This window comes from Xiphias gladius, chromosome 17, assembly GCF_016859285.1.
Source record: "Xiphias gladius isolate SHS-SW01 ecotype Sanya breed wild chromosome 17, ASM1685928v1, whole genome shotgun sequence".
NCBI lineage: Eukaryota > Metazoa > Chordata > Actinopteri > Istiophoriformes > Xiphiidae > Xiphias > Xiphias gladius.
Window position 1 is genome coordinate 23,512,461 of NC_053416.1, and position 20,703 is coordinate 23,533,163.

The following is a 20,703-nucleotide window of genomic DNA, read 5'->3' on the forward strand; positions in this document are numbered from 1 at the left end:
GATTTACAAGTCACATTAGTACTGAGAAGAATTCACCACAGCCAGGACATTCACATTCAAAGTGGCACCATGATCTCAGTTATCCAATCAATATTTATTGCTGAAAATGAAATAACTTGATATGTTTATTAGTTACCATCCCTGCGGGGATTTGACTGACATTCTGCAACAAAAGTTAAGTCATTTTCTGTGCACAAAGCAGATGTCAATAAAAAACATCAGGAAGCAGTTTATTAATCACTTACAGCCCTACTGCTCACTAAATGCATAACTGTAGCCACTGCTTTAGGCTGCCGTAAGCAAGGGATCTGAAGCTGAGCGTGATTAAAATGACCCGTTTTATGGTTACAGAATTTTATTCAGCCTGAATCTTAGCTTTTGAATATTTATTGTAGAACAGATGGTAACCATTGATGGTTAAAGAGAGCACGTGATGAGAGGGGATCACAGCTCTACCATGTAAATATCAAGACACAATAACAACCCACACTGTATCTGCAGAAGAGTGCTGTCATGAACAGTGAGTAAGTGTTTTTAATTCTCAGGTAGTCTAAAAATTCAAACACTCAGTTAACAGATATGTGCATAGGCTTCTTGATTATAGACATTAATGATGGTGTAGAACATGGTGGATCACTCGTCACTCTAAACCATTCCAACAGCTTGCTACAGTCCTTCAGTTCTCTGGTCTGATGGTGGATGAAGCCTCAGGACCAAAAAGTCACATGGAGTCAAGGAAAAAGTCTAGACCAGGCGTCCGTGACAACATTTTCAAAATATCTGTAAGGCAATCTGTTGATTCTGTCTGTCACTGTGCTGAATCAATTCTCTGAGCAGATTAACTTACTGAAGAAACAGTAGTTAACACGATGTACAGAAATGTCTTCAACAAAAAAATACAATCATTAGCTGGATTAAAAAAAAAAAAAAAAGCAGCCAAACTATTTGGTTGCTCCTAAACATGTTCACACTTTCTCTTTTTCAGGTGTTCAAAGCTACATCTTGAAAAAACAATAAAACATTAAATGAAAGAACGAGGATTTCATTCAGATAAAATGCAGGACCGAAATTAGCGAAGTTTCATTAGTGCGTAATGCGAGTATGGCCGAGTGTAACATCACAGTCCCTGGATAAAGGTTCATTCCCTTCCCTTTTGACACATTAACAGTCCTGCTGATAATAGTAGTGTACAGGAGGAATCTTTTGGGAAGACAAAGAAGAAATTTGCATATCATTAAAAAACACTGCAGAGAGGAGTAAACATAAAATGCTCATAGATAGCTAAAGGTTCACATTAGCCAAAGTGTCACTGTTTCTTTCTGGAAGGGTGTTAATTTATTTAATAGCTGGTGGTGCATGATAACATGACCTCTATACAAGCCAATCACAATTAACTTGTAATGATGGGTTTTGATAGCTTTGTTAAACATAAGGCTTGTATTTTCTGTATAGCTTTATATTACAGCTTTTATATGCACATTACATATAGCTGTTCATTATTTATTTAGAATAAAATTACGTATTTTAAGTGAATTGAAAAAACAAAAACATGTTCGATGATTAATGTATATTATATATATATATGTATATATATATATAAATATAATATACCATAATTCATAGTCTTAGTGTCAACAAGTAGTTGTATTATCATCTCCCACTTGCAGTAGTCATGCAGTGGAAAGATCATCTCCCTTTGTGAATTTTGTTAACACGACTGAGAACTACAGAAGAGTCTCTATCACAAGAGTAGCTCCTGTCATTGCACTTTAAATAAAAAGGTTCTTAAACCGTGCAAATCATACAAATACCACTCTGCTCTTCATCTTTGGTCCTGTTGGTCCCCCGTAGAAAGCTTACGGTTTACAGCAGGGAGAGCTTACCCTTTTACCCTCAGTGAGGTAAAGGGTGACGGCCTACACCCGTCCCTTCTGTTCGTAACAAGGCCATAAAAGCACTTAAAGATTTCAAAATGTTGCATAAAATCAAATAAAAGAAACATGCAAACTAATCTCCTCTGAAATACCGTCAATCCAGGACAAGATACCTTCATCCACACATTCAAACACTTGCTTTTGGTGGAATGTCTGCTTCTTATAGGAAGTACTTAAGTGGGATATGGCAATAAAAAGAGGAACTTTTTCCATCTGCGCAGCTCTCCCATTCACAATGCAGGAGCCTCAGTCTGCAGGTTGGGCATTAAGGGGGTAGGTTAGCCAGGAAATTTGCAAGTGGAAGTTTGAGGTGGAGGTGGTGATGGTAGTAGTTGTGGTAGGGAGTGAGGGTCACGCTTGTGGCTCCCCCATGGAGGTAGAGCCATTGGCTTTGCTCTTACTCTTACTCTTGCGGTTGAGCATCCGGCTAAGCGTGGCTGTTCGGCTGGCCCGCTCCACTGCAGCTGGAGACTCCAGGTAAACCAGGTCGTTGTGGGACTGGCTCATCCCCGGGTCCTTGCGCTGGTGGCGCCGGCGGAAGAAGAGCTTGGCACTCTTCTGTAGGAAGCTGCCTGTAGCAGAGAAGCAGAGGACAGGAAACATTCTTTAAGATACAGTGGGACAAGGATTAGGTCAAGATGACATTGCTCAAGGCAAAATAATGATTAAAAAAAAAACCTTCAGGCATATTCAATATTCCTTCAAAGTGTTTGAAGCGGCAGAAATTTGGAGACAGCTGAAGCAGCAGTGGGACAGAACTTGTGTTAGTTGGAAATTGTTACTGCTGGTGAAAAAATCTGGCATGGATGGGACACATTAGAGAAAAAATACACTATTGACTCACCCTTTGACTATAAGTCTTTCCTCTGTAAAGGAGCTCAATCAAGCTTTGGATATTTACACTCTGACTTGTAAAATTGTTTTTAATCACCAGCTAACACATACTGAACTGTGTCAACAGAGAGCAGCTGCATAGTCCAACCTGTCTGCAGGTGTCATTCCTTCCTTCCAGTATCCCCCTCACATTAGAAAATCCTACGCCAAAAGGCTGAACAATATAATGCACGTCAAAAAACTTTTATTGGTATTGCAATATGATCGGATGTCAGATCTACATCATCTGTGTGATACTGTACTCGGCAGTATCAAGTTTGCATTACTGGCATACTGGTAACATATTTATAATGTAATTATAGACTGCAATAGTGAGAATGGATTTTGCCATCTGTGGGTCCAGTGGTGGCTCCTCCCCACAGTGTACCAAATCAAAAGTCCTAAAAGGGCATGTCATATCACAGCTGAATACTTCAAAATATCCACAGTACTTTGTTTATATTGTGCAGCCCCAAAGCAATTCTATAATAAAGCATCTAAATTATCTAAACTACAGTGCATTCAGAAAGTATTCAGATCCCTTCACTTTTTTCACATTTTGTTATGTTGCAGCCTTATGCTAAAATAGCTTAAATTCATTTTTTCCCTCATCAGTCTACACTCAATACCTCATAATGACAAAGTAAAAACTGAATTTCTTTCAATTTTCTTAAAATTTATTAAAAAAGGTAAAACCGAAATATCACATGGACATAAGTATTCAGACCCTTTTCTATGACACTTGAAATTTAGCTCAGGTGCCTCCCATACAGGATTGTGACAAGGCACCGATCTTGGGAAGGTTACAAAAAAATTCTGCTGCATTGAAGGTTCCCAAGAGCACAGTTGCCTCCATAATTCTTCAATGGAAGAAGTTTGTAACAACCAGGACTCTTCCTAGAGCTGGCCGCCCGGCCAAACTGAGCAATCAGGGAGAAGGGTCTTGGTAACAGAGGTGACCTAGAACCCGATGGTCACTCTGGCTGAGCTCCCGAGATCCTGTGTGGAGATGGGACAAAAACTTCCTGGACAACCAATTCTTAGAAATTGAGGCCAAACAGTTCAATCTTGGTTTCATCAGACCAGAGAATCTTGTTTCTCACAGTTTGAGAGTCCTTTAGGTGCTTTTTTGCAAACTCCAAGCAGCTTTCATGTGTCTTTCACTGAGGAGAGGTTTCCGTATGGCCACTCTGCCATAAAGCCCAGATTGGTGGAGTGTTGCAGTGATGGTTGTCCTTCTGGAAGTTTGTCCCATCTCCACACAGGATCTCTGGAGCTCAGCCAGAGTGACCATCGGGTTCTAGGTCACCTCTCTTACCAAAGCCCTTCTCCTCTGATTGCTCAGTTTGGCCGGGCGGCCAGCTCTAGGAAGAGTCCTGGTTGTTCCAAACTTCTTCCACTGAAGAATTACAGAGGCCACTGTGCTCTTGGGAACCTTCAATGCAGCCTGTCTCTGAGCTCTGCAGGCAGCTTCCTCGTTTTTCATAAATTTGCAAAAATTTGTAAAATTCTGTTTTCGTTTTGTCATTATAGCGTATTGAGTGTAGATTGATGAGGGAATTTTTTTTTTTCTCCACTTTTTCACATTTGAACAAAATGTGAAAAAGTGAAGGGGTCTGAATACTTCCTGAATGTACTGTATGAACTAATATCTAAGTGATTTTAGCAAAATGAATTGGACATTGCTGAAAAACAATGTTATCTACTCTACTTTTAGTAGAAACTACACATACTAGAGTACCAAGGATACCGTAAATAACTCATGAAGTAACTTACTCATCTGGACATAATGTTTGTTTAGCACTGTTTTCCTCTAAGATGGCAGTGATGACAGATCAAAAAGGAAAGGTTGTCACAGTAGGAGGGAAAAGAGAAAAATAAAACACAAAAACAGACTGCATCACTGAGGAGCAACAGATGGCCATAAAAACAGCCACACAGAAAACTGACTGAGTTCTACCTTTAGGGCAATATGTTTTTTGGGGATTTAATATAAGATTTAGTGTACAGAAAAATACTCCTATAAAGACCAGCAATGCCACCATATCCATCCAAAGTTACAAATGGTAGTTAGTGAGTCCCCTCTGTGAACTCTCACCTCTGCTCTTCTTGCAGTTCGCCTCAGACACACACATGGATAGCGAGGAATGGTCTAGTTCCTCTCCTGTCTGGCTCTCCCAGTCCTCTGGAGGTCGGCCTATTCCACTGGGCCCTTCCTGGGGCTCTGACATCTCTGGAGGGCTGCTGGTCCCTGATGCAATCGCTGCGGTAACATCCTGAGTGGAGCTGCCCTCTGACATCGAGGCGTCCATCGCTGCAGCATAGCCCGCCATCAGAGATAGCTCTTCATCCTGAGACAAGGGCGTCTAGAAGCATACTCACATTTTTAAAATCAAATCAATTCTAGTAAAATGATGTTTCCTTTGGTAAAACATATACATTTCGTCATGTAAAAATACTTCCTCTGGTGTCATAAATGACCAACTCTTTGCACTGGCAGCTCTGAGGACCTCTTTTAACGTAATTTGGTCTTAAGGATGGCCGTGGGATTGGGTCAACTGTTTTTCCACTGGAAGGCCAAGTTTTAATTGTGGGCACATGAAGTGTACTTCAACAAAATAAGGAGTCTCTTCCTGCTCTTGACAAGTAAGGGAATGTAAAAGCTTAAAAAATGCTGGTGAAAACCGCCACTCCTCGGCTTCTGTGCAATTCCCACTCATTCAAAACCTTGTATATTAAATAAGTGAAACTGTTCTAGTCAATTGAAATAGTAAAAGTGAAAGAGTATAGTGCACCAGTATAGAGTTCCTCAGATCTGGTGCATGACCTCATCCTTACTTTTGCTATGCCAGAGATGATGATGGTACTCTTCTTCACTGGGGATTTGAGCTTCTGCTTGGCAGACTGGTGGAGTTGTCTGATGGCGGCCTCGGCCACTGGGTCTGTGCCATTGAGCATCAGCAGCTCAGTGTCAGAAGAGGACAAGGCCTTGCTGACTTTGGCCCCCAACATAGATGCCTGCTCTGAAACACGCCGCTCAGACAGCTTTGGCTTGTTGGTCACAGCTTTCTGGGCAGGATCTGAGGGAGCACAAAGTTATCTTATTCAACTGCTTCATGAATATAATGGAAGTTCAAATAACAAATTGTTAACAATTTACAATGTGCATTACAGAGCTGGAAAAAATGACTGCAATTTCAGCTGGGGTCCACTAATAGCTTTGGCCTTTTTCATAACAGTTGCCTTGTCTTACTAGGAAAAGCACAGCTCTTACTAATAACCTTAACTGTAGTTCTGTTCTATTTAATTTTCCCAATAAACAATTCCAATGTGACAGTGAGTCAGCATGAACGATACCAGAACCCTGAAACATGTGCAGCTAAATGGAATTTAACCACTATTAATGTTATTTTCATCTGTGCTTTTCATGTCAAAATGTCGTCCATGGAAAAGCCCTATTGAAATCTAGAACTTCCCTCTACTGTTGTTTAAGATCAGCACATTTAAAAGTCTGTCATCACACTTATACCAAATTGCCGAACTTACTATTGTATAGCTGTAATTTAGTGGTTATAAGGTTTTAGAGATCATTGACATATAGCTCTTTTTACCACTTGCAGTTTTTTCTAGTCTCTTTACCTTGCATTTTAAATTAGAAATTTCATGCATTTTCATCTCTGGACTTATTTAGGGATAGAACTGGACTGAACTTTTTTCGGCTTCTGAAGGAGAGGAGGTACTGGACAAGTTAAATTTGATCGCGTTTGAGTAAAAGTTATTGGGTCACCAAAGTCAGCAGGATACTTCTCCTGGAACCATGAATACCCGTACCAAGTATTCTGTTATTAAATCCAGCAGATGCCAAGGTATTTCAATGAATAACAGTAAGTTTGACCTACTGGTGGCGCTAGAAAAAAGCCAGTAGGAATCATCCTCTGGGGAGCATGAATGCCATCCAGAGAGCCATGCTGCTGGCATGGCCTCCATTTAATCAGTCCTAGCAGGATCTTTCAGACGTTTTTGGTTACTATTGCAGAATTTACAACAGCTTTTTTTGGGATGGTGATACAATTTCCAGGGATATGCATACAAATGATATGGATTAAATTAAGATAATTATCACAACATTATCTCAGTACCGACATGAGAAGATATTTACTGTAAATTAAATAGATATTTATTCTGGTGAAGAAGCTGTGATTACGTTTAGAGACTGTGCATTTAAAAGGGCTAACAAGATTTTCATTGCTCAGTGGAACTAAATCATCTTATATCAGGAGAGGAATAACAGGCTTGTTTCCAATTACAGTGACTCCAAAGTAGATCTACTGGGTGCTAAGACCTGTGGTTTTCAAAACTGAAATTCCAGGCTATTCCATTGTTTTGGTACAGTAACTGCAAATCCATGGAAATCTGAAAAAACTCAATATCTTGTGCACTATTTGGTTTATCAACTGCTGAAACTGTTCTTACATCAGCAGTACTAGAACAAGAAGAAACACAAATGCCTCTCTGTGTCTCCTTTATATGTCAATCATGGGGCAAATGTGTTCTCTTAATAAGGCTCTGTCATCCTTGTCAGTGCCATGTAATGTCACAGAACTGAGGTGCTGTACCTATGTTGAGTCCAAGTGGGAGTGGTCGACCTGGCTTGCTCTTCACTGCGGTGATGGTGGTGACCACAGTGCCACAGGGCATGACTGTACGGTCCATCTCCACCCTCTTATTGGAGGCTGGGGTCGGCGGGTGCCAGGACCTCACCTCGCTGGGCTCCAGGTAGGTAAACTGAGGAATCAAATTCCCGACAGTTAATATATTAACACTGTGTAAATGAAGACTTCTAAGACATGAAAAGAATTCAACTATATGTTGATATTCAAGCCAAATGTCTGATAATATCCCAGTGTTAACTGGGATGATGGTCTTACGTCAGTAGTAAGTGATCCAGTCACCATGTCTTTGGTCATGAGTGCAAATGTTTGCTGTCCTTTGGGCTGCTTCTTTATAAGATCAACAGGTACTGACACCTGACCTATTAAGGAATCTGACAAAGAGAAAACACACCTAATTTAAGCTGTGACAGTCACAGCTCTTGAACAAAATAACTCTTTGCCAGCAAAGGAAAGCCAGTAATTTCCTGGGTTTTTCCTTACTCTCCTGAGGTTGTCCATCATTTATCAACTGAATATTGAGCTCTTTCGATCGTCCATTCAATTCACTGGTGAGATAGAAAAAAAACATTTTAGGAAAAAATAGAAAACATATGCATGGACAAACACCATTTTAAAGACAGTGTTGGTCTGCAAGGCTCCATGGTAAAACTTACAAGATAAATGGCTGGTCCCAGGAAGGTTCGGTTGTGTTCTTCAAAACAGAGGTGTTAAACTTCTGTGGAGGATCATCTAACTGCAGTACACACACAGGATTCATGCTGCCTACAAAAAGAGCCGAAAACATGTCAGTTTGCAACACGGGAAAAAAAGAAAAAAAAAGAAAACAGTGTGTGGTCCAAACACTAACTGTAAATTCATTCAAAAATCTTTGACGGCTGCTCATATAAAATCTGCTGCTACTTTTAAATTTTGCTATGGTCACTTCCACTGCTTCACTGTAACGGACAAAAGGGAATTCAGCCCACTTTGTATTTTTGATAAATAATGCATACATTCAAGTAGACCCACGAAGTACTGGTTGAGAGCTCTTTCTTGGCACTCAAGGGTGAGCAAAGGCAGGTGAAGCCCATTTAAAACTGAACTATATTAGCCACAAGCAAAGCTCCGTTACTGTGAAAGCACTGTCTCCTAATGAATACAACATCAGCGAGAACCTTGAAGACAGAGTATAAAGACAGGAAGCGTCAAGTGTGATGCTAAGTATAACTTTTCTTCAGTCAAAAGGAAGGAAAACACAGTGTAGTGTCAAATGCTTTGTCATGTCTGCTGCACAGTGTTCAGTGGTGGGCAGAATACAAGAAGATGCCCTGAAAACCGCTGGCTCACAATTAGAGAATGACTCATCACAGGACCTACCAAAACATAGTTGTTGTGGACGATGTTATGGTCTAAGACTTCAACACTAAACAATGGTTTTAATAGCCTCTTATCAGCTCAAAACATCTTGTCCTCTAGTTTCATGGCTGACAACACCCTGGTACTTTGTTTTCACTCTGATCATAAACAGCGAAATAAACAAAAGCCAGGCTGAAACAGTCCCTAAAATGGCAACACTGATATGAGAAAAAACTGATAAACGCAATGTTTAGTAGCTACAACAGAGTATATTACTCCATGACACTAAAATGTTCCTAAAATAAAGCCATTTTAATGCTGAATAAATTCATGAATTACAGGACTAAACAGCAGACCGAAAATTAGCTACTATAGGAGTCCGTACACTCCTCTGACCTTCTGCAGTCTTAATATAGGAATTAATAGGAACATTAAGCACTGGAATTGTTAAAACAGGTGAAGCTGGAATTTGATATAACAGCCACATTGGTATTCTGTAAAACCCTTTCTTCACATCCCGGACTGACAATGTTATTAAAGAAATTGCTCAACATTTTGGGAAATATGCTTATTAGCTGAGAGTTGATGAGAAGATCAATCCCTGACCAAAGTCTAAAAACAACAAGTTGTGGCTTTATGGGGATTGTGTGCCGGACTAGTCTTTGGCTGGGCTCAGTGACTTTCCGAAGTCTCAGCTGGCTGCCGGCACACAGCCCCCCCAATAATGCCACAACTTGTCGTTTTTGTATGGTTTAAACAAACAACATATAATGTGGTCATTAGTGAGCTTTAAAGGGACGTTTAATTTTGGACAGAGCCTGGCTAGCGGTTTTCCTGTTTCTAGTCTTTGTGCTAAGCTAATTGTCTCCTGGCTGTAGTTTCCTATTTAACAGATGTGAGAGTGATATCAATCTTCTCATCAAACTTTTATCAGGAAAGTAAACAAGTGTATTTCACAAAATGTTTAACTATTCCTTTTAGATTGTGTGACTCAGATGGCAAGTAATATTACTTTTTCCATGCACTCTTCCTGAACACTCTTATGCATCTCCTGCTGATTTCTTGATGTAGCACAGACATAATCTATCACAAATTTCACACTTACAATTTTTTTTTCACATAAGTCCCTTGATAAACAAAATAAGACTTTGACGATGCAGGAATTTCTTTATTTCTACGTAGACTGGACCTTGTGTTTCTTCTGAGGTTACTGTGCAGGACCTAAGGTAAATATAGATGGAGTGTAAATGGCTGGTACAAAGATAACTCATGCAGTTCTTTATTTTCTTAATCAGCCCTTCCTTTTCAGTTAGTTAATACTGACCTTACTGACACTGTTGCTGTTGTTGGCACTATTCAATAATGCTGAAGGACACCACCGTCAACTCAGAGGCCCTGTCTTTTTGCTTTACACTTGCAGACACAGAAAATTTATAATATATTTTGACTTCATTGTAGCAGTAATCTTTGGACAGAAGATAAGCTTGGAAAAAAGTTAAAGAAAACCTTTTATAGATTTGTAAAATATTTTAATTTCTTTGAAGTGATTACAACGAACTAGATTTGTGGCTCTGTGATGTAGTTGAGCTGTAGTCTTACAAGTTAGTGCTAGCTGACCACAGTGCTCAAAACGGACAGAAATGAAGTTGGTTTGTGAAAGCTGAAAGACTGAACTCACATCAGAATTTGGTTAATTCTAAATGACTAAGGGCACAAACATCCAACCTGCAGCATCTTCCTCCTGATTGAGTGTCATCCGGATGTTTTTCACCAGCAGCTTCCAGTCGTGGGCACGGGGGGGTTTCGGGGGCGAAACCACTTTATTTTGGGCTTCCTATTGGAGAAACAACAGTGAGAGAATAACTTGAACTATGTTGATCTACTGACTGCAGCGTTACAGCAGCAATGTAAGCAAAGTACTCTATTCCCAGCTTTTTCATGCAGAAGTGGCACAGTGCTGTAACAACCATGTCATAGGGATGATCAAAGGCCATGGAAAAGCTAATGGGAAAAACCCCTTTCAGCTGGTTGAATTGTATCATCAATTTCAGAAGCTACCTACAGTTTGCTTATTGTATTATCAAGTATCAGAAATAAAATAATTTATAGGAGAATAAAACTACTTCTAACTTGTCTCAATATGGCAAGAATTTTAATGAGGAGTATTCACTGTGAAAAAGACATTATAACAATAGTTTGCACAAGAGGGGGAATCTATGGAAAACAGAATGTGCTCGTCCATGATTTACATTGGATTTTCATTATGAACATGGATGATTTGCATTAGAAGTAGACATTTTTAACCTTGAAAGATCAAAAAACCAAGTTCTGAGATTAAAAAAAAACAAACAAAAAATTAACAAAACATATACAGCAGCAATAACCTGGAATGAAAGACTTGATCACACACCTGCAAGGCATTCTTGTGTGGCAGCTGTTAAAGCATCATGCATCAAGCCTGACTCCTCCACTCACCTTGACCTCTGAGGCCTGAGCAGGCCTGCAGCTCAGCAACACAGAGGGGCGCGTCGCACATAACAGCTGCCTCATCTGCTCCTTTATGGCTGCTACACTGGAAGTGTTGGCATTGTCCTACAAGCGAGATAATGATTTAAGATAAATCACACACATATTAAAAACATATTGATTGTGTTAAAAGATAAGAAAACCCCACAATAGCCACCTCACTTTGACTGTTGATTGTTTTTTTTGTCAATTCACATCTTAGGAACAACTTCAAAAAAAGTAAAATCACATTGGTTTTAACTTGACTATTACTACAAGTTTTTTATATAACACAATGACTCCTGTTGACATTTGATTATCACACTTCTGACTCTTTTGTCTACACCCCTCATTTACATGACTTAACAAAAAGGAAAATTAACATAAATTGATTTCTAGAATGACAGATTATCTCAGACACATTCACTGTATTATAAGACAAATTAAACTGTCGATTTCTTTTGTTTTGGTCAAATAAACATTTCTCCCTAGGTTAGAGTGTTTACCTCTGTTCTGGTGTATGAGCACTTATACAGTAAGCAGGTTCATGTCATTATCTGCTGCTCTAAAATTACCTTGGTGAAAGTGGATGTCACCTGCAGCTCCTCTGTCTCCAGGTGAGACACTCCCCAGCTCACCTTGACCTCATTTTCAGCTTCTTGCATCTGTAGATCAAGCTGAGGAACACAGATGAGAAAATTGTGATACCTTATGATGCTACACCTGTCAACAACAGTTTCACTTACAGTAAACCCACAGTAATATTTAAATGAATATCAAATAAATGGATTTTCAAGATATCATATATATATATATATATATATATATATATATATACCAAACATAATGAATTTCAGAATGTGTTTAAAAACATAAGGTAAGGGGTGGGGATACGGGAACTAAATCCAAGGCTTTTTGTGGCTGTCAAATGTTCTGTAACTCATGCAACTGCTTTTACATGTTCCTGTGGGGTTTTGGTTCCTCACTTGAAAATAAATCACAGTCTGTTGTTGTAGCTATGTTTGGTGACGCAATGTCAGAATACCAAACAAGCGTTAAATTGTCATCACTGCACCAGTTCTCAAAAAATTACAAATAATTCATCCCAGTGGATTAGTTATTGTTCATTTGTGGACTAACTTCAGGCAGTGAAAAATGTCACGCTAACTCAAAACCGCAGATACTTGTTTGACATCATGAATACGTATTTCTGCCTTTTCCAAAATGCAGTCTGTGGATACGATTCTAATTTGCAAAGGGATTCATTTATACGGTCTAATGTGAGAAAATTGGTAAGGAAAGATTTTTGAGATTAGATGACTACGTGACTGTTGGAACTGGAGTTTTCAGGTGGTTGAAAGCTTACATACCATTAAATATATGATAATTTTGTGACTGTAACTGTATTCTCTCTCTTTAAATCATGCTCTGTAAACCAAGTCAGTATAAGAAAAACCTTGAAAATGACTTATCTCCATTTTGAAATGTCAAAAGTACTACTGCCACCATTGTCAACACAATACACTCTACAACAAACATAAATGTATTTGGTCAACCTGAAAAACAGAAAGAGGGTTTCGTAGAGAAGATCCACAGGGTGTACATTAATACCTAGCTCATCTGAGAGACAACATGAAAGAAAAAGTTGACAAACAGAGACAGAAAACAGACTGGGCCATCCTGCCCCAGCATGTCTGGATTCCAATGTAAGACAGAACAGCCGCCTCTGTGAATGCCAAACAAAGGCCTCATCAGATAGTATTAAGAATGCTTAGATGGATCAGAGCCTGCATTGATAATACCCTACGTTTATACAAACATATACAACTGGAAGGCTATCTGAGCATAATAATAACATAAAATAATTTGAAAACAAAAACAGAACAAAAACGCTCCATCGACAGGAACTGAATTGAAATTATTTTATGAAGAAGAGGTTATTGCCTTCATGGACTATACGGCCATTTCAATGGTTAAGAGACCATCTGTTGTATGACTACCTGTTTTATAGTCATAAAACAGATATGTAAATGTAGCGTGTGAATGTCAAAGATGAATACGGTGTTAGCATGAGACATGTCACATGTCATATGTGTGTCCCTCATCACATGCAACAGGCCATGTGGTGCAGTAGTGTGTTAAAGGACAAAGTACACTCAGCAGCACACCATAGCCTCCTGGCTGTATTATTGTGTCCATATACTGTAAATGTCCAGGGCTTCTGTTCCACATATCTCTGCACTCATAACATTTTAAGCCAGGACCATTCTAGCTTTGATCTCTGTCAAAGGCTAACAAATGTTCCAGTGGATGGAAGGAGACATTTGAAAAGGCTTTCTGACTTTTCCAGACTACGCTGAAACAGTGAGAGTGAAAAAAGGACAAGAGGCTTCCTTTATGTTCGTGCAACAACAACTGATGCACAACCAAAACAAAAACACCCCAACTCTAATCCTGACTTAAGCTTTGTAGCTTCTCACTCTGGTTGTATTTATGGCACAATGAGCCCCAGAGGGGTGACAAGCACCTTATTGGTTTAAAAATCGCCTTAATACAATTGGGTTAGTTTGTATAGCTTCTTGTATCCGTACATTGGTGAAGATTTACCACTGAAACTAAGAACAGGATAAAAGCTTACCACAGCTTAACGCACTCAACCCATTTCATTTCCCAACACACCACCTTTGGCTTCATTTCAACACTAAATCCAAGTCTGAAGAGGGAAGAGTGTTAGGGAAGACTATGGGTGGACACTGAAATATTTCACTGAAGACATAGGGGCAGTTAAATTTGAGCAAGATAGATCAAATAAATGAATGTAATTTCCAAGCAAAAACAAGTAGTCATTAGTCCTTTGTGTCATAATTTCAGAGCATCATCATCCCCTGACAAATGTGAATGGAGACAAAGTGGGCCAGCCCTACTGGAAACAGGCCTGACTGTGACTTTAATGAGGTCTTCGGGACATATTCCAAGCACAGAAAGATACCCCGAACATTTAATCTAATTCTGCTGCCAGCGGACAGCCAATGCCGGGCAGCAGCACATCATGTTCAATAAAATCTCCCATTAATCTAAACCATAATGACTGCCAAAGGATGTAACTCTGTTCTTCCGACACCTCCATGTTAAAGAGGGATTTCACAAAAGAACAAGTGAGCATTGTTTTCATTCATGAAATTCAAAATTTTAATAGATACCCTTGGACCAACTATAGAGCATTTACCTGCACCTCTAGTGGAGCTATACAGACTGTGTATTTACAAGGATCTACTGTAGCCATGGCTGTCCATGTTGCACTGAGAGAGAACTGAAGCTTCTCCCCAACCACACTGCAGCAAGCGGCCTGTTGGGAAGACAAAGTGAAACATTAGTGTCATGTAAATCTATTTAGCATCTAAGAGCTAAAGCAGTGACAGTATTTGCATGCAACTCACATGTAGTTTGACCACATCCTATGAAAGCAACTCAAATAGGAGGGAATAGAATCTGTACTAATCTGCAAGGTGTTGTGTGTCAGTACATGTGTGAAAGGAAATGTAAACATTCACTGATAAGGCATGTATACTAATGTGTGTGTAGATTCTTACACAAGAAATACAGCACAAACAGACTGAATCATTTAAAAAAAAAAAAAAAAAAAAAACAATGTGAGCAAAAGTCAGTGTTTACAACACTGACTTTTGTTGTAACAGATCCAAAAACCAAATAAATGCCTTAGAAGATCACACTTAACTGTCAAAAAAGGGAGAACATCTGCATTAGCATCCAGAGATATTATCAACAGACTCAATCCTGTGCGAGTACAAAGGATCACCTTTACTGCAATGGAATGCAGCTTTTACAGAGTAAATTACCAGACAATGGTAAAGTATCCCTTGACTTGAAACACATTTATTCAGTGCATTCATTCTGATTTCAGGGTAGAGTGAATGTGTTCGTCCAGTTTAGTATTAAATCACTTTAAGGGGAAACCAAAACATAAACATAGGTGCTGATGCATTCCCGTCCGTCTGCTCCTCCTTAGTGCTGAGCTTGACAGATATATAAGCTTCTTAAAGTGCATACACAAACACACACAGACAGCGTGTGGGTAAAAATAAGCCTCTGTTCATTACCCCCCCCCCACAGTCACCAACAGAACACCTGGCAGTTTGGTCCATATCATCATGATCACAAAGAAAGAGCTGAGTTTGCATTGGGAGCTCAGCAAAGGCCACCAGGCCAGTAACACAGCCAGCATTTTGTCCCTATCTGACCTTTTGAAAAAACGAAAGCCCATCGGTGGCAGTTTGCTTTACACATATTCTGCAGAAGGTTGGCACATAATCTGTATGACTAATAAAAGAAGCATTATGCGGGTATTTTATAGCCTTGTTCAAGCATAAGCGTTCATTCACAGTGTCTTTTGATTTTTGTAATGAGCATGTGGACACCAGAGAAGAAATGCTAAGCAGATCATTTTGCCAAATTTAAATTATTGGGAGAAATGTCTGTACCAATGTTGAAGAGTTGATAAGGTAATGTTTGTCTAATGCAGGTTGTAATGTAGCACTGGTTGTAGAGTAGCTCCCTCTCAAACGAATTAGGGAAGGGGAGATTGATTTGAGGTACAGCCTTTGCTGATAAATTACATAAACGAGGAAATTAGAAATCTATAAAGTGTCTGCTGCTATAATTCGGATGAATGCTAAACATGCCATGGAAAACATTTTTCAGAGGTTGTTAGAGGAAGAGAACACAACATAAACACTCAACAAGAACACAATTAATGACGATATCTTCCAGAAAAACATCTTCATTGATCACTGGAAGGAGACAACACAAAACAGCCATAAACATACAGCATAAAGGCATTTTGCTGTGAAGCAAAAGTCCTTGAACAGCATTCATAACAAACTGACTGTATGATTAATAGTACCTGGTTCCTGGCAGACTTTCGAAAGCTAGACACATGGCTGACCATGAGTTCTGTCGCTTCCAGATCATCATCTTCAAATGTCAACAGGAGAGCATCCTGACGAGGAAGAAGACAGAAACATTGAAACAACAGAAAACGCCTATTACACAAAACACAGAACAGGAAAATTCAGTTGCCGCTGATGAATGAATGAACAATGATCTGGGCTGTGATGTATCACACTGGCAACTTCAGTGCATGTGTTCTAACTTGATTATTGAGGAAAAGCAAAAAGACTGCGCATGGTCAAGGGGTGACTCAAGATGATGCAAACTTTAAACTGCTGCCTGTGAATTAAGCCGAAGCCAGAGTAGGCAGAAAGTGTGGATGTCAGCCATCAAAAGTGCATCTTATGTCAAAAGATGGGGTGAGATATGAAGTGACTGAGTCACTTCACGGCTAACTGTGAGATCGCATAGATGGGGTGATTTTGTCCAGCTCACTTAAACCCAGTCGCACCCTATGACAAGCTGCACTTTCTTTATTGGAGTCACCTGCCACAGAGAGGAATGGTGACTCGGTGGTCATGGGACTTACCCCACGCTTCCTTGATTCGTCGTTCAAAGCCCTGCACCACGCTCTTCTCCATTGACTTTTCCAGGTTTTCAGTGACAGCGCCCATTCCAGCAGAGCGGCGGCTTCCTCCTTCGCCGCATTGTCCTCTGCTGTTCTCTGCTCATTTCCTACCCCCCTTTGTTGGAAATACTGTAGTAAATACACTGTCAGAGTAACCAGGGATGCGATAAACAGTGTGACCATGCATAGCCACTGCGGATCCTCCAAACCAAAATATGAGCCGGCACTTTCCGAGTCGGACATTCTTCGCGAATGAAAACGATGACCAGAGCTTAACACACCTCCTCTGAGAAATTTCCTGGAAACCTCATAGTACTCATTTGGTCGGGGAATGGTAAAGTCAATGAATACAATCTCCCGCAAGAGATAACAGTGCAGGTCTCAACCCCCAACACAAACTAAGCTTACTGTTATCCATGTTGCAGTACTCCATAGCAGCTTTTAAACATCATATACTGGTCCAAAACAACGCGAGCTGGCTGTAAAGACCTAGACCATTGTCAAAGAGCTAAAGGTAACCAGGGGTTCAAGTAAACCTGCAGTGTAGGACTCTGTCCTCCTCTCATTGAATATGGTTGTTAGCTTAGTTAGCTAATCTTCACCGCGGTTCGCTAAACTAGCTATTCTTCATTAGCTGGGAAGCCGCTAAAGTTTCCCAAAAAGGATTTATCTCCAAAGTCTGCCGCTAAGTTCCGGCAGACCATATCCAGACACCGAACAAGAGTCCTGGGATAAATCCTGAACGCGAAGAGAGCTGTGGCGGCCGCTAGATTCGGTCTGACTGGACTAAGTTGCCGATTGGGAACGGATATGTGGCACAAACTGTAACTCCCAGAATGCACGCCTACAAATGCGAGAGTTTGTTGTCGTCGGGTGGTCGTGCGAACCGAGACGCATTTACTTACTGAGGCTGATATTTGGCCTTTAGATTATTTGTTTTAGTCGGGAATAAGGTTTTGTATTATACTAGATTAATTAGGTGGTATTTACGATACCAAGTTAAGGAAAAAAACGAAGCAGCACGAGTATTTTTAACTACGCGACCTGCCGTAGATTGTCTGCCATGATTGTTATCGTTACTATATCCTCCTGTCATGTTGGAGCAAACATTTAGCTAGCTAGCTGGCTACTGCTACTATGTTCCTGAGCTCAGTGCTCACAAATTACATTTGGAAGCAGGGTTCCCTTTATACAGACCTATTTGGTATTTGAGTATAGTGTAATACGCCGTGTATGATAGGCCCCGCCCACCCGCAGAGGTAAACAAAGTGCAATTGAGCCGCACACACTAGCCACCATCACCCTACCCCTGTCGTCGCTAGGAAATAGAAGTAAGTATCATTTCGCAATGAACTGTCGCTCGGAAGTTCTTGAGGTAACAGTGGAGGCGAGGCAGGTGGAAGAAGCTATGCTGGCTCTGCTGCACACCATTTTACTGCACCGCAGCACCGGGAAATTCCACTACAAAAAGGAGGGCACCTACTCCATCGGTACAGTTGGCACATTAGACATCGATTGCGACTTCATCGATTTCACCTTCGTCAGGGTGTCCTCAGAGGAGCTGGACAGGGTGATAAGGAAAGCTGTGTCTGAATTCAAGGTAACTGGTGGTTTTAACACGCGGCTCTTTACTGTAACGCATTGGCGGGCCTGCAGTTTGACGATGTTATTATATGCTTTGGTTACAGGATGCTTTGAGCAACTCTGGCAGCGATGGCATGGGGCAAATTTCTCTGGAGTTCTACCAGAAGAAGAAGTCTCGCTGGCCTTTTTCTGACGAGTGTATTCCCTGGGAGGTGTGGAGCATCAAGGTCAACGTCGTCAACCTTGCCAATGAGCAGGAGAGACAGATCTGCAGGGAGAAAGTGGGTGAGAAGCTTGGTGAGAAGGTGATCAACGTCGTTGAAGTCATAAATCGCCACGAATACTTGCCAAAGATGCCCACCCAGTCTGAAGTGGACAATGTTTTCGACACCAGCCTCAAAGATGTCCAGCCATACCTTTACAAAATCACATACCAGATCACTGACTCATTAGGCACCTCTGTAAGCACCACTATGAGAAGGCTGATTAAAGACACCCTGGCCCTGTGAACAAATTCCAACATAGAGAGAAAAAAATATATGGATGAGTTTATCCATACCTGACATCTATTTTTATGCTCAAAATATGGTTTGTCAGCTCTACTCCTGCTACAATGAGGCAGTGTCAGTGTAATCCCTTTTCTGATGTCTCTGTCATGGTTCCGATATTGCTTGTACCTCAAGATTCTTGATTATGTAATGTCTATTTCAAATATACTTTGTTTTTGCAAACTTTCACCATCTAGAAATGCAAATTCAACACAATAGCGACACTATAAAACGGTTAAAATTTTAAAAAAAAGTCTTATTGTGGATAATGTCAAATCTGTAAATTTTTGTACAATAAACGTTCATTGTAACTGATGGTAATTGCAGTCAACAGTCGTAGCTCTTTCTAACTCCAGAATGCCTCTGTAAACCTATCCTTTGAGATGAGAACCACTGCTGGCAAAGATTAACTCACAAGAAGCGATCATATAATGAAGATAAGTCCCGATTTTTTTGTGTGAGTGCAAAAGACATGGATGAGTTTGGAAACAGATTTCCTCATCTATGTGAAAACTTCCTCTCTGCACACAATTTCACAGAGAGTGTGACCTTATACATGGGTAGGACAGGATTTCCAGTTTGCCATTTTTCCAAATTAAAGCAAGCATTTCCTAAGTTCACTCCTGAGTTTCCAGCCAGAAATTGTCACGGTGGCCCAAAGCTTGAAAAACATCCCGCTGGTTCAGGGTTGTCTGCCAACAGGATGAGTTGTTTGAACATACTTAGTTCCACACAAATTTTTGATTTGCCTCACAGGTGATATTGGGGAAACTGAAGACTGGGTGTTCATTATCCGTGCTTTACTCATTTGTAAAGGAATGATTATGCAGTGCTTTTACGTGCAACACAAACTAATAAATATTATTATATTTAATTGAAAAAACGGATTGTCTTACAAATGTCTTATAGTAGGTGAGGGATTAGATTTGCAGAATTGAGAATATATGGCGAATTTCCTTCACCAGAAATTAAGACTCTGATGTGTATCACTAAATCCAAGGCCCTTTACATTTCCAATCTTGTAAATACTGCACACAGGCCCCTTTATATCTGCTTTGAAGTACTGCGACAGAACGCTGAAGCTGAAATAGTTTTCTGGTGACATGTTTTGAGGGTTTAAGGACAGAGGTTGTTGTATACTGTCCAGAGTGTAAATTCCCTCGAGGCAGATTTGTGATATTGGGCTATATAAATAAAATTTGATCTGATGTTTAGAAGATGCAGCAAATCTAGAAAGTGAATATGAATTGAGCAGTAGTGTCAGGACAAAAGGGAAAACACAGAGCTTCACTTTGTAATTCTGAATGCTCATCCGATTTTGAGCTGCACAGATTAGTTGACAGAAAAGGAACTGGCAACTACTTAGATATTTAAATAATTGTTTTAGTAATTTTTCTACGCAAAACTGCCAAACATTGACTGGTTCTAGCTTGTAACATGTCAAGATTTGACCGTTTTACTGGTCATGCACTATAGTAAACAAATGTCTTAGGGTTTTCAACAATTGTTTCGACAGAACAAGACACTTGAACTATAGGAAAATTATAGTGGGCATTTTTCACTATTTACTCACATTTTAGAGTCAAAACATTTAATAAGAAGGCCTAGACTGATTGAAATGTGACATGGTTTAAAGGAGATAAAGTTTAGGGGTACCAGATAAGATCACTGAGTTATTGAACATCTCTCAAACATGGTTAAATGTTGTTTGATTA

General features: G+C 40.0%; 2 protein-coding genes across 2 annotated transcripts; one reads left to right on the forward strand and one right to left on the reverse strand.

Annotated features, from left to right (window-relative positions):
* Positions 1-121: 121 nt before the first annotated feature.
* Positions 122-17,669, reverse strand: LOC120802440 (C2 domain-containing protein 2). Its single transcript, XM_040150268.1, has 13 exons — positions 16,818-17,669; positions 16,242-16,337; positions 14,547-14,666; positions 11,896-11,997; positions 11,291-11,407; positions 10,541-10,649; positions 8,134-8,242; positions 7,961-8,025; positions 7,736-7,851; positions 7,424-7,592; positions 5,646-5,887; positions 4,906-5,173; positions 122-2,506 (listed from the first exon to the last, which is right to left on the reverse strand). The coding sequence occupies exons 1-13, from the start codon at positions 17,097-17,099 to the stop codon at positions 2,286-2,288; spliced, it is 2,016 nt and encodes a 671-aa protein (XP_040006202.1). The 5' UTR covers positions 17,100-17,669; the 3' UTR covers positions 122-2,285.
* A 47-nt stretch (positions 17,670-17,716) lies between these two features.
* Positions 17,717-19,309, forward strand: atg101 (autophagy related 101). The gene is made up of 2 exons (XM_040150269.1): positions 17,717-18,456; positions 18,545-19,309. The coding sequence occupies exons 1-2, from the start codon at positions 18,205-18,207 to the stop codon at positions 18,947-18,949; spliced, it is 657 nt and encodes a 218-aa protein (XP_040006203.1). The 5' UTR covers positions 17,717-18,204; the 3' UTR covers positions 18,950-19,309.
* Positions 19,310-20,703: the final 1,394 nt, after the last annotated feature.

Bases quoted from the DNA above. Each gene is read 5' to 3' on its own strand.
- LOC120802440 (XM_040150268.1), bottom strand. From the start codon at position 17,099: ATGTCCGACTCGGAAAGTGCCGGCTCATATTTTGGTTTGGAGGATCCG. The intron at 10,650-11,290 runs GTGAGTGGAGGA...TTTCTCCAATAG, and splicing joins CTCAGGCCTCAGAGGTCAAG to GAAGCCCAAAATAAAGTGGT. The intron at 5,888-7,423 runs GTACAGCACCTC...GTGCTCCCTCAG, and splicing joins CCCACTTGGACTCAACATAG to ATCCTGCCCAGAAAGCTGTG.
- atg101 (XM_040150269.1), top strand. From the start codon at position 18,205: ATGAACTGTCGCTCGGAAGTTCTTGAGGTAACAGTGGAGGCGAGGCAG. The intron at 18,457-18,544 runs GTAACTGGTGGT...CTTTGGTTACAG, and splicing joins AAGCTGTGTCTGAATTCAAG to GATGCTTTGAGCAACTCTGG.